This window comes from Hyaena hyaena, unplaced genomic scaffold, assembly GCF_003009895.1.
Source record: "Hyaena hyaena isolate Hyena2069 unplaced genomic scaffold, ASM300989v1 scaffold_733, whole genome shotgun sequence".
Classification (NCBI taxonomy): Eukaryota; Metazoa; Chordata; class Mammalia; order Carnivora; family Hyaenidae; genus Hyaena; species Hyaena hyaena.
Genome location: NW_024081367.1, coordinates 50,455 through 63,316, shown reverse-complemented (window position 1 = coordinate 63,316; position 12,862 = coordinate 50,455). Strand labels below are relative to the sequence as shown.

At 61.4% G+C, this 12,862-nt stretch overlaps 1 protein-coding gene across 8 annotated transcripts in view; it reads left to right on the top strand.

Moving 5' to 3' along the window:
* The window catches only part of CEP104 (centrosomal protein 104), a 32,211-nt gene extending 24,286 nt beyond the window's left edge, over positions 1-7,925 (top strand). For 4 of the 8 annotated variants that reach the window (XM_039218121.1, XM_039218120.1, XM_039218117.1 and 1 more), the window contains 5 exons: positions 428-536; positions 2,227-2,365; positions 2,521-2,588; positions 4,544-4,634; positions 5,531-7,925. In XM_039218121.1, the coding sequence (XP_039074052.1) occupies positions 428-536; positions 2,227-2,365; positions 2,521-2,588; positions 4,544-4,634; positions 5,531-5,646 (523 nt within the window). In that variant the 3' untranslated portion in view covers positions 5,647-7,925. Of the gene's footprint in view, positions 1-427; positions 537-900; positions 1,396-2,226; positions 2,366-2,520; positions 2,589-4,543; positions 4,635-5,530 lie in introns of those variants that run through there. The other 4 variants (XM_039218119.1, XM_039218123.1, XM_039218122.1 and 1 more) reach the window with 4 other exon arrangements.
* Positions 7,926-12,862: the final 4,937 nt, after the last annotated feature.

Below are 12,862 nucleotides of genomic sequence, written 5' to 3'. Positions count from 1 at the left end.
ACCCCAGCGCACCGTGAGCCTGTAGAATGATTAGGCTCGCGTCGGTCATTCGTAACAGTTGGAAAATTGCCCTTTAAACTGACGGGCGTTAAGTGTGGGGGAGCCGCTTTCCCATGCCGTCCCCAGCACCGCCTGGCGCCAGGTTGTCAGAAGCGATGTTAAAGGTGCCAAGCGCCTCCGTGCGCAGCCGCCACAGCAGATGCGCTAGGAATTTCAGTGAAACGTCTTTGTCTCCTTTCTTCTGACTCAGATACCGTTTCCGCCTGACTGTGCCGGCCGGTGAGGGCGGGCAGGGGCCCGAAGCGAACTGCTCTCGAGCACCCACTCTCCCTGCGGCGCTGGCGGCCCTCCCCCGACGGAGCCTCCGGGGGTGACAGCCGGGACGTCTCGGCCCCGCGCCTCACCTCCCGCCTCTGTCTCGTTTCAGTTTATGCATCTTCTGTGGGGAGCGGAGCGAGTCCTTCACGGAGGAGGGCCTCGACCTGCACTACTGGAAGCAGTGCCTCATGCTGACCCGATGCACCTGCTGCAGGCAGGTCAGCTGCTCAGCCGCCCTCCCGCCCTCGGGAGCCCGACTCAGCCCCCGACGGTTAGCGCCCCCGTGGAAAAGTTGTGGGAAAAGTAGCTGAATGGCTCTTACCCGCCTTCCTACTCTTCCCTGCTGACTTAGCTGAGCCGTGTCACAGGCAGCCGTCAGTGACAGGGTCCTGTCCAGGCCGCCCCGGGAACACGGATGCCGCGAGCAAGCGAGTCACATGACTTTTGTGGCTTCCCGGGGCGCACAGAGGTCACATGAGCCATGGTCCCTTCGGTGCATGATGGCGCCACAGCTAGAAAACAGCGTGCGTACGTCAGAAGTGCGTAAAACTAAACACGCTAAGTCCTGCTCACTGATCACAGGTCAGCGCCATGCCCACCCCGATGAAAGTTTCACGTGTTCCAAGAATTCCCAAAACGGGTGCACAAAGTGAGCCAGTGCCGGCGGGAAAACGGTGCCGCCAGACCCCGTCAGTGCAGGGTCTCCGCAGCCCCTCCGTCTGCAGGGAGCACGGCACCTGCGAAGCACCTAACAGGATGCGCGCCTGTCCATAAAGCCATGAGTGAGAGAGCCCGCGGAGTCCCCACAGAGTAACAGCCGCGTCCCCAGCACCCGGCCCGAGTCACCACTGTCCTGATTTCTGACACTGCAAGTTAGGGCGTCTTGCTTGGGGTTTGTCAGTGGAATCCTACAAAACGTAACTAATTCGTGTCGCGTGCTGTATACTGTGCTGTTTGAGCAGTCCACAGTTCGTGCCTCCATCTTGCCTCCGCTCTGAGGCTGCCTTGAATAATGTTGCCACAGACGTTCCCGTAGCCGTCTTCCGGTGCACCCCCAGGGCAGGTGGCTGGGCTGCGGGGCTGACGCAGGCCGTGCTCCGGAGGGGGCTCCGGGGCGTGGGGGGCAGCTCCGGGGTTTGAGCCCGCGGTGAGGTGCAGCCCCTGCCGTCGTCTGTCAGCCACTCGAGCGCCCTCTTGTAAACTTCCTCCTAGCGCCTCAGCCCCGTCCCCCGCTGCGCTGCGGGTCCCGCCGAGCTGACGCGTAGCCGCCCGCGCCCCCAGGGTCTGGCCTGTCTGCGGTCCCAGCGCCGCCCACCTTGTTGGTCTCGCTTGGGGCCTGCGCGTTCGTGTCCTGCTCAAGAACCTCCTGCCCCCCGAGTCGAACTCCTTCTCTGGTGCGGGAAAGCCTTCCTCTTCGTACACGAGGAGAGCGGACTTCTGGCCTCTACCTTGGGGCTCATGCCGGCTACACAGAAGCCCCCGAGTAGGCAGGGCCCACCCCCCTCAGCCTGGCAGGGCAGGCCCCTCCCCCACCCCACCCCCGCGTTGGTGGCTGCATTCTCCAGCAGGTGTGTGGTCACTCCTGCCGACCACGCCAGGCTGGCGAGAGTGACCCCATCTCTGCACACTTAGGAGCGTCAGGGAGCCGGGATTTGCACCCAGAGGCCGCACAGCTAAGCTGTTCTGCAGCTTTGTGGGCGCCCCGCCGCGGTTAGCCATCGCCCCTGCATCCACGCCCTCGGCTGTGGCCTCTGTGTGCTACCACGGCGCCTCCAGGAGGAGGACGCGGGGGACACGGGTCTTCAGCGGTCTGGAGACGCCCGAGGGAGCCCCGTGGGGCCGGGGGGTCAGGACCGAGGGAGGCCCCAGGCCTCAGCAGCCTGCTTGCTCCCGCGTTTCCTCCCGCAGGTGGTCGAGGTCTCCAGCCTGACGGAGCACTTGCTGACCGAGTGCGACAAGAAGGGCGGGTTCCGCAGGTGCTACCGCTGCAGCGAGGCCGTCTTAAAGGAAGAGTTGCCCAGACACATAAAAACAAAGGACTGTAATCGTGCGTGCCGCTCGGCCCCGGCCCCTCGGAGCCCTCTGTGCCCCTCGTGCCCGGCCTGGGGAGGCCCCGTGGGAGGGGGTCCGCTCACGAGTCTGCGGCTCCTCGTACGGGTCTCTCAGGAGGCGCTGAGCCTTGTTTTGTTGATACCGTTTCAGCCGCCAAACCGGAGAAGCTGGCCAACCGGTGTCCTCTGTGCCATGAGAACTTCTCACCCGGAGAGGAGGTGAGGGGCAGCCAGCGGGGCGACGAGGAGGGCGGGGCGGGGCCGCGGGCGTTCGGGGAGCACCGCGTCTGTCTGAGGTCCGCTGACAGTTACCGGTACCTGCCTGCTCCTGTCCTTTCTTCCTTCTCTGGCGCCGTGGCCTCTGTGGGACCTTGGCTCTGGGCGGGGGAGCCCGAGGGGCTCTCGTCTCTGTCCAGGCGCCGCGCCCCTCAGCGTGCGGGGGCCCCGAATGGCGTCCGGACACGCGGGTCCCTTCTCCTTACTGCAGTCCACAGCCCCACGCAGTTTGGAAATTCTACCTCGCTGGCGACTGCAAGCTCTGCTCCCTTCCCCGTGTCAGTGACAGTGCACCCCCCCCCCACCCCGGGCCCCGCTGCCCTGACCAGAGCGGGTCTGAGGCTCCTGTCGGTGGCTCAGCTGACATGACAGTGGCGATGCGCTCCACGTGCCGGGCAGGGCAGTTTTGGGGACCTGCCTCTGGCTCCGCCACTTCTCCAGCCCGCTCGGCCGCTGCACCTGCGGTCCACCACGTGCCCGCCGCGGGCTCTCGCTGCCCCAGCCGTCTGGGATGTGCCCACGAGGCGGCTCAGACCCCGCTGTGCTCTATGCTCACCCTCGACCGCCGAGAGCCCACACCATACGGCCCCGCACCCACCCACTTGTCCGAGGCACATCCTCCCTCTCGCAGAAAATGTCGGGCACCTGACACAGTCCGCAGCCAAGAGGAGGGGCCTGGGGGTACCCCTGCGCCCCGTCGCCCACCCACACCCCTACTCCATCTGCACCCAGCCGCGGCTCCCTCCCAGGCTACGCTGAGGCGCAGGCAGACAGCCTGTCTCTCCCTCTGTAAGTGCCCTGGCACAGAGCTCCGCAAACAGTGCTCTCAAGAGCCTTCCTCAGCCTCCCCGCGGGGGCTGTGCTGCGGCCACGTCAGAGCGTCTGGGCCCCACGTGAGGCCCCACACGGAGACTCCCAGACGTGTTTCTAAGCAGCCTCCTTCGTGTGCTCAGAGCCTCGGGAGAAGCCGCTGCCCGGCCGGTTCCCCGTAAGCTGTATTTGCTGATCGCGTCCCTCCCGGCGCCGTTAGAGGTCGTTCTTGCCGGTTCCTGTGATTGCAGGTTGGCTCTGGAGGCTTAAACCTTAGATCTCCCCGCGGTTGCTTCTTAGAGGGTGGTGCGCCCTTGGTGACCGCGCACGTCCCAGGGCCGTCTGTGGACGGGGGCGCACTGCTCCCCCCTCCTTCCCAACCCGGCTCTGCTCTAACGGTCGTGTGAGTAGCCCCCCCCACCCCCGGGCGCACGCATTCTCTCCGTTTCCGTGTGTAACTCAGGAGGCTTTGTGTTCGTGTTCTGATTACTACCGTGACCCTAACGCTGTCACCAGACACCCGGTCCCCCATGTGGCCGCTGTCACTTCCTGCCCCGCGCGGTGCAGACCTCAGCCCTGTCGCCCCGGCGCCCGACGGCTCTCGGCTCCAAGCCGTCATCGGGCCTCTTCTACGCCTCTGCCTCTCAGTCGTCCGTGCCGTGCAGCTAGTCACCACACGTGGCGGCTTCAGCATCCTTTCGTTCTCTCCGTTGCTGTGGGGCAGGGGCCGTGGGCACAACGGAACGGGCCCTCCGCCCCGGGATCCGCAGGCTGCAGGGCCGCGCGCTCACCTGCGGGCGGGGCTGGGGCGGGTCTTCTGCGCTCCCCCGGCTCTGCCAGAGCCCTCTCATCGCTCCAGGACCCGGCAGCCAGGGGCCGCCGCCGGCCCCGCCCCTGCGCTCCCCGAGTCCACACGCGCTTACGTGACAGCCCTCCTGGCCGCTGCGCTCGGAGGGGACGAGAACCCAGGGCTGTGTGTGCCACACGCCGGGGCTGCGGCCACCGCTGGTTTCAGCTCTAGCGGGCTCGTCTCGCCGCCCCCCCTCGGCCGCCTGGCTGACCAGCGTGCACGTCCTCTCTGGTTTCAGGCGTGGAAGGCTCACCTCATGGGCCCCGCCGGCTGCACGATGAACCTGCGCAAGACGCACGTGCTGCACAAGGCGCCAGCTGTGCCGCCGGGTGAGGTCTGGGGCCCGCTCGTGGGTGCCGCGTGGCGGGGTCCCCGCGCCTCTCCCTCAGAGGCGCCTCCCTCCAGCCTTCGTGCGCGTCCTCTGGCTCCTGGCGAGCGGGCCGGTGTGTGAGCAGACTCGCCCTCGTCAGCGCCGCACTCTTGCCTGACGGCCGCGTCGAGTCCGCAGACCCGGCTCCCGGGCGCCCTCGGGGTCACGCCCTGCTTCTCCCACAAACCAGGGAGCTGGGTAGTAGGCTCACAGATGATGCCACTGCTGCTGGATGGATTATAACTTTAGCTTATTTTATGCTGGGTTTAGAATGCCTACAAGAAAACACGATATTTTTCATTAGAAAACTATTGCTGACAAAAATCTGTTGGACGGACATTTTTACTTCAGGGGCATGTGGTCCGCGAGAGAGCGGTAGACACGAGCGTGACAGACGTGGCTCCGTCAGGTGCCCGGCCGAGGGCTGAGCGTGGCTCACGGCGCCCCCTCCCTGCAGCCTCTTTCCTCACTGAGGAGATGTGGGCGCTGGGGTCGAGGGGATGGGGGGGCTGCCCAGGGCGACTCAGCCCGGAAAAGAAGCTCCAGTCACAGGGCTGCTCGTTGTCTTCATTTCTGAGCTGAGGCTGAACCAGCCCGGGGTGAATGGCTCAGTTCTCTCCCTTCCGACCCTCGGGCCAGGTTTCTCCTCTGAGCCCGTTGAGGACACACGTGCCCTGCTCGGCCTGGCCGCCTGCGGACTGAGTGGCCGCCGTGCTGCTCCTCCCCAGGGCCACACCACCCCTAGCCGCCCCCCTGCCACCCCGGCCGCCCCGCCGTCAACGTGCTTTTGTGCTCTGTTCACGTGTTAGCCCCCTGCCGACCCGGGGCCTGTGTCTTACGTGTCTCTGTGTCCAGCAGGTAAAAGCGCAGCCGTGACCAAATCAGGGACCTCTGTATCGAAGGTCGGAAGCAAGATCCCTACTCCAAAGGGACTGAACAAAAGCTCTGGCAGGACGTACGCAAAGCGGTGACGTGACCCACGCTCTGTCTCCTGTGTCCCCACGAGGGACTGAGCAAGTTTCCTGATTGTGAACCGTTTCTCCTAAGACCCGTCTTTGGACGTGGCGACCCTGTGCCCCGCCCCAGCTGTCCCTCAGCTCGACGCCCTGCCGCCGTCACCTGTCACGCCCTGTGCGGGGCTGACGCTCCACCTGCGTCCCGAGTGCAGACCAAAGTCCCTGCAGCTTGAAGCAGCCGGGCTCCGGGCCTCCCAGGCCGGCGTCCCCAGGAGAGCAGCCGTCTGTTCGAAGGGAACTGAGCCCCTGGTCCGGGTCGGCGAGCCCGTTCCGCTGTCGCGCGAGCAGAGCGCCCCCCTCGGTGCTTGGAGTCGCCCCGTAAAGGCTTCCCTGCAGACCCCGTGCCTGTGGGCCTCTCACACGTGACGCGCCGGACAGCGGGACCGAGCAGGGAGAGACGGCGGGCGGGCGCGGCTCTCGGGCGCCAGCCCCCCCCAGGCGCCATCCGGCCTGCGGCACCCCCCCGGGTGCCTCCCCTGTGTGCGGAGCCCTCCCCTCCCGCTGTCGTGAGAAGGAAAGATGGGCCTGCAGTCACCGAGCGTGGGTCCCCCCGTGGCCCTTGCCCCGCTAGTGCCCGTGCTGGGCCCCGCCCGCCCCAGGGAGCCCAGCAGCCACCCCCACGTGGCTCTCCTCCCGGTGCTTCCCGCTCCTTCCACCTGCGGTTCTAGAACAGTTAGGGCCTGACTCTCCACTGGTTGTCCTGCGCCCGCCTGACCCCGCGTCGCTCACAACGGCCGTGTCCTAAAGCCTTGAGCACACATGGCGGTGCCCTTGGCTCTGGTGGGAAGCGGCCCTGCTGGACTCGCTTGACCTTCAGCGTCGGCCAGCAGGCCCGGGCGGCTGCTTTGTGCTGTCCTGCCCCTCACGGGTCTGCAGAGTGGAGGGGAGCCTGAGGTTCATTTTTCTCAAAGACGTCCCATGACGCTTAAAACCCCAACGTCACTTAAAATGAAGAGACCAGCCCCCCAAATCCGGTCTCCTGACCAGCTGCTGACCAGCCCGCCCGTCCCGTGAACCGGCTCCCGTGCTTCATGTCCAGGCAGCCACGGGGCGCAGCCAGGCCGTGTTTGGAATCTGCTGCGGCCCCCGTGCCCCTGTGCGGGCCTGCGTTCCTGCCGCCGGACCCCCCCAGAGACCCAGGGAGACCCTGACCTCCCGAGTGGTAGACATGCAGGCCTTCAGGAGCCACTGAGAAATGCGTGGCGTTGCTACCACGTAATTAGCAGACACGTACGTTAATTCCCCGCCACGTGAAACACATAGGTTTCAGAAAACCCCTAATCGCTGTTTGAACAGCGCCCCCTGAGTACGTCAGTGACCAGGAATTTGCACTAACCACTCTCCATTCTGGGTAAACTAATTCTTTCTCGTATGGTTGACTCAAAATACAGCAAGAATGAGACTAAGAATTACCTTTACAAAAAATAACTCAATTAAAAAAATAAAAAGTGATGGGGAGAAATAACATAAACCTTCACTAGGCGGAGCAGAGCGCAGACGCCGAGGGAATTGTAACGTGACCCCTCCTGGCTTCACAGACCGTGGTCACGACCTGGTCCCTCGCACAGGTGACCACCCGTCACCCGGGCCGTGATGAGAAACGCTAATCAAGGAGTCCTTGTCTTCCCTCTAATCAACACTTTCAAGAAATGTATCTGTCATATTTTCCAGATATTGTAACTGTAAAAAGATTTGTAAAAATATTTCACTTTAGTGATTGACAAAATCAGGTGCATTTAAGACTGGTTAGTCTCCTGGTTACAGAAGGAGCGTGCGTTTCTGCCGAAGTGATTCCCGGCGGGGATTGGCGGCCGTGAGCAGCTTTACAGAGTCATATGCTCTTGAGGAACCGAAGATACAGGACAAGCAATTCTGAAAGAACTATAGGATCCCTTGGCCATTTATAAATAAATCTGTAAATTTGGAACACGAATTAATAATTGAATTTTCACTCATAAATATGTTGTGGATATTTAACTATTTATTTCTCTTATTTTCATATTTCAAAATACTTTATCTAATTTAAAAGAAATGTGTCTATAAATTTGGCGTCAGAATACACATGTAAATACCTTTAATGAAAATTTGCAACTTTTTAATGTTTTAATGTAGTTTTCTATTTGTCTTTATTTCAGATACCAGAATTGTATCTAACCAATATATTTTTCTTGTTATTTCAGGGCCTAGGGGTCAATTCACTCTGAGCATATTAACATAATAAAAAGATCACTAAATGTCCTGTCACTTTTATTTCAAGATTACAATTAAAAGGTGAACTATCTGCCACCATCGGCCAACACAGGGTGTGGCCTGGTCCGGTTGAGGGGGCTCCACCCCCCAGGACAGAGCCCGGCCCCACATATGATGTGTCCAAAGGAGTTTCCCGGATGAAGAAGCTAAAGAATTTTAAGTGACATGTAAATTGGAGAAAATCGTTGACCGGCTTTATCCTGAGTGGGATAAAGTCACAGGTGGTGTGATTGTGCCCACTGCCAGGCTGCGCTTTACAGTCTCCGTGCAGGCTCTTCCTTTTTTAAAAAAAAATTTAATGTTTTATTTCTGAGAGAGAGAGAGAGAGACAGCGTGAGCAGGGGAGGGTCAGAGAGAGAGGGAGACACAGAATCTGAAATAGGCTCCAGGCTCTGAGCTGTCAGCACAGAGCCCGACGTGGGGCTCGAACCCATGAACCACGAGATCACGACCTGAGCTGAAGTCGGACACTTAACTGACTGAGCCACCCAGGCGCCCCGGGTTCTTCCCTTTTGATGGAGAACTTTTACCAGCCAACGAGGCTATTTTGCTTTCAAATTAGTAAAACGGCAGTTTTTTCTCTGTCCGTTTGAGAAGTGACTTTAAGCTTCCATTAGTTTTCGTAAAGGTGTAATTGCTTCCACTCTGAAGTGCTGAGGTACAGGGGCCCGGTGTGTGCACTGCACGAGTGCAGGATGAAAGAGCGGTCTCCAAAGAAGCCAAGGACAAGCAGGGGCGTGCGCCGCGGTCACACCTGCAGATGTGCAAGAAGGAAAAGACCCCTCGGTGGTCCACCCACCTCATCCGGGAAGTCCCCACCCACGGGCTGAGCCCCCTGGCTCTGAGATGCAGGCCACCGGAGAGAGTGGTCAGCGACGGGGGCGCCCCTCTCTGCTGCTCTGGCAGAGCGCGTCCCCTTGGGGTCTTCCAGAACCTTTCAAGGACCACACAACGCAGGCAAGGTTATTGCCAGTGGTAGGCAGGGACGCCAGCTTCCTGGAAGGCAGTGGGCCCAGATGTGAACCCGGGTCCTGGTGGGACAGCCCAGGGAGGCCTGTGGACAACAGCTCATCCCTGCCTCAGTTTCCCCTTTGTGGAGTGGAGCCGAATAGGGAAGGAGTCTGCAAGTTCGGGGAGGGACCCACCCCTAGGCTGAGGGGTGCCCCCCACCCCTTCATCTCTCATCAAGCTGTACCAGCAAGGGGCTGGGGAACAGGGAGACTGAGGCATGGACCACCACCTGCCCGGAAGGCCTCGGAACCCCACCGAGCTTCCCAGACCCCAGACCTGCCCTCCTGAGTCACGGTGCTGGGATTCCAGGGGAGGGGCAGGGAGATGGGTAGATTTCCTTGTGTGCAGGAGGAGGAGCTCATCCCTAAGCAAAGCCCCCTGGTCCCGCAGGTTGAGGACCCCCCAGGAGAGGTCCTGTCCCTCGGTGTCCCGGGACCAGACCCGGAAAGGGACGGGTGCAGTGTCCTGCCCGAAGGTGGGGGGCATTGTGGGAAGCACTGCCAGGGGTCTGGATGGAGAGCTCCCTCCCCCTGGGGTAGGGAGCACCTTGGGAACACTATTTACCGAATTCCGGGTCCCGGACTGGAGCGGGGGGGGCGATGTCCCTGGTAGTTGGGGGAGGCCAGAGGGCGAGCCTGCGGGCGTCCGGACCTGGCTCCAAGCCTCAGCCTGGGCGGGGCTGGGACGGAACAGGGCCAGGAGCAGAAAAATAATCACGTACCTTCTTCCTATTCAGTTTTAAGTTTGCTTTTTCACACTGACATCTGTAATCTACCTGGAGCTGATGTTTTGTATTTCCTGTCCCTGAACGAGGTAGAGATTTGTGAAACAAGACAAAACACGACAACGGAGCAACCCGTCATTGGAGACACCTTACAGAGATGGGAACACAAGCAACCACAAAAGATTAGTGCCCAAAAGGCCCAGAATCCCTACGTATCGTTAGGAAAGGGACAAGCAAGCCTCTAGCCAGGCTTCCGTGTGAGTGAAAAGGGTAAGTAACCCAAGGAATCCCAAGAGCTCTGCTGCTGCTGTGACCACGGATCACCAGCGCACGCCCACCCCCTCGTAGCTCGCAAGTCTGCCAGGGTCTCGGGGGACTAGGACGGGGGCTCAGCCGGGTGCACTCTTTGGTGGGGGCCCAGGGCAGAATCCCTTCCTCGCCCTTCCCGGCCTCCAGAGCCACCCCTTTCCCCGAACTCAGGGCCCCGCCCCCACGTTCAAGGCCAGCAGCTCCCCCAGCCTTCTCTGCCACCTCTCTGGTTCTCCATCTCTGCCTTCCGCTTCTACTTTAAGGACCCTGTGATCACACTGGGCCCATGAGCCGCTCTCCCAACTCAAGGTCACCGATTATCCATCTTCCTGACGTTTGCAGCCTGGCTTCCCCTGTGCGGTAAAACCTAACACGTTCCCACTTCCGGGGTGAGGATGGGGACTGCGTAGGGGCCATTACTCTCTGCCACACACCTAATGTCTGCAACATGTTTCAAAAAGGCCCTCGCAACCTGGAGGGTATTCAGAAAAAGTTTAACAAAGATTCGTGATGGCAAAATAGCAGCAGGCTCTGAGCTGTCAGCCCAGGGCTTGAACTGACGGACCAGATTGCGAGGTCATGACCTAAGCCAAAGTAGACGCTGAACCGACTGAGCCACCCAGGCGCCCCGCCCCTTCCCTCTTTAAAAGCCGGCCCACACAAGCGTCCGACTTTCACTTAGGTCATGATCTCGCGGTTCGTGGGTTCGAGCCCCGCGTCGGGCTCTGTGCTGACTGCCAGCTCAGAGCCTGGAGCCTGTTTCAGTCTGTGACTCCCTCTCTCTCTGACCCTCCCCTGCTCACGCTGTCTCTCTCTCTCCTAGAAATAAATAAAACATTAAAAAAAAAATTAAAAAAAAAAAAAGCCGGCCCACACAGTGTCACAAAGTTGGCTTGGAGGCATTAGCAGGGCTCCAGAAAAACAAATCACTCGCGAACCACCTGCAAACTCTGCTGGAGGCCTGTGTGCACCGTTCGGGGGACTAAACTCGGCCTCGCTTCCCAGGAACAAGTCTCAACATCTGGCGGCCTACATAGACTTGCCACACACGAGCGTACCCCTCAATAATACAATCTTGAGCTTGACATGTGTGTAAGCCTTGCAAAGGGAACCACACGGGACATCTGTGCTTTGCCTTGTTCCCCAAACAGCGAAACAGCGATCTTGATAGTCACCGCGCTGTCGTGTGCAGCCGGGCACTCGCTCCCAACGTGCCATCCACTTCAGGAGATGCGTCCGCCTGTGCTGATCCACTCTGCTGTTGATGGGCACTGGGGCTGTTCCCAGCGTCGGCCACTATGAAACTGTTAATGTCCTCACAGGCCGCCAGGAGAGCAGCTGTAGGATCCATCCCCGGCGATCTGCTCCAGAGCCAACAGACAAGCAAGGAGACGCATAGATTCCAGGAACTAAAAGCTACCGATGAGGCTGTGTCCGTGTGTGCGATTGTCCAAGAACTGTCTGGGGAAGCCAGAAGCTTGCTAGCATTTGGGGGTGCGGGCTGCAGCCGCTGCAGGCAGCTCAGGAAAGAGGCCCAGACGCGAGCTCAAAGCTCTGCTTCCGCTGGCGCCCGTCCTTCACACATGGGGTCGGTCACAACAATAACCAAGACAAAAGTCCGTCTTCTCTCTGGGTGGTGCTCAGCGAGGCCGGGGCGGCGACGCCGGGGCGGCTCCCAGCAGCCCGAGGACCCCGCTGGGGAAAAATACTGTGTGTTCACAATTTGTTTACAATGCTGGACACCAGCCGGTCCACCGCTGCTTGTCTGGGGGATGAACCCCACAGGCACCATGTGGAAGGAGAGCAGCCAGGCACCGGGGAACACCCCGCACATCACAGAGGAAGTGCAGCACCCGCAAAACTTCGAGGTGTTGGCCGCGCCTCTGGGGGCTCCGGGGGCTCTGAGAAGACTGGTAATAAACTGTTTCTTGCGCATGACGGCTACACGGATGTGCTCAACTGGGGCAAAGTCCACTTATGCTGTGCGCACACTTCTCTGGGTGTAGATCACACTCCAATACAAAGTTCAGAAATTCCAAAACAAAATGAAGCAACGGAAAAGCCCACTGGGGTGGGGCGGTCAAGAAAACAGGTGCGGAGCAGGGGGGCAGCGGCCCTGGGCACCCCCTCCCCTTCCTCCAACGCCCGGCTGGCGTGGTGCCTGGCCGGGAAAACTGACCCATCCCAGGCACCTTCTCAGCCCTGCCCACCCGCTCAGCACCTGGGAAGTGGGGGCAATCCCGGGCCGACCGCCGCCCAGGCCGTTAATTAGGCCAGGGTCTCTCCCTAACCGGGGGTCAGGTCTCGGTCACCGGTTATCTCCCGTTTCCGATGCGAGAGCCGCTCATCCGTGGACGACGCAGCTGCCCGGGGTGCGGGCGCAAACCCGGAGATTCGATTCCAGACCCCTGTGCGAGGGCGGATCCAGGGCTGCGCGGGGCGGGCCCCGGGGTGGAGGCGGGGGCGCTCAGGGCGCTCAGGGCGCCGCGCCGGACCCGGGGTGGGGTGGGGGGAGCGAGCGAGGCGTGGTGCCGGACCGCGGAGCTGGATGGGGGGGCGCGGGGCGGGCCCACCGAGCGATCCGGGCGCGGGGCTGGACCCGAGGGGTGGTCAGGGCGATCCGGGCAAGGGACCCGACCCGGGGCTGGCGGGGCGAGGCGCTGGACTCGGGGGACGGGTCTCCGCCCAGGACGCGCCGCTCCGCTGCGGCGACTCTGAGAGGCGACGACTCCCGGGCGCCGGCAGAGGCCCTCAGCCGCCAGGGGGCACCTCTGCGCCTCTCTTCTCCAGTAGACGCCCCGCCCCGCCCCCACGCGCCCTCTCCTTCCGGCCCGAGCCGGAAGTGACGCGGCGTGCCCCGGAAGCGCCCCGGGAGCG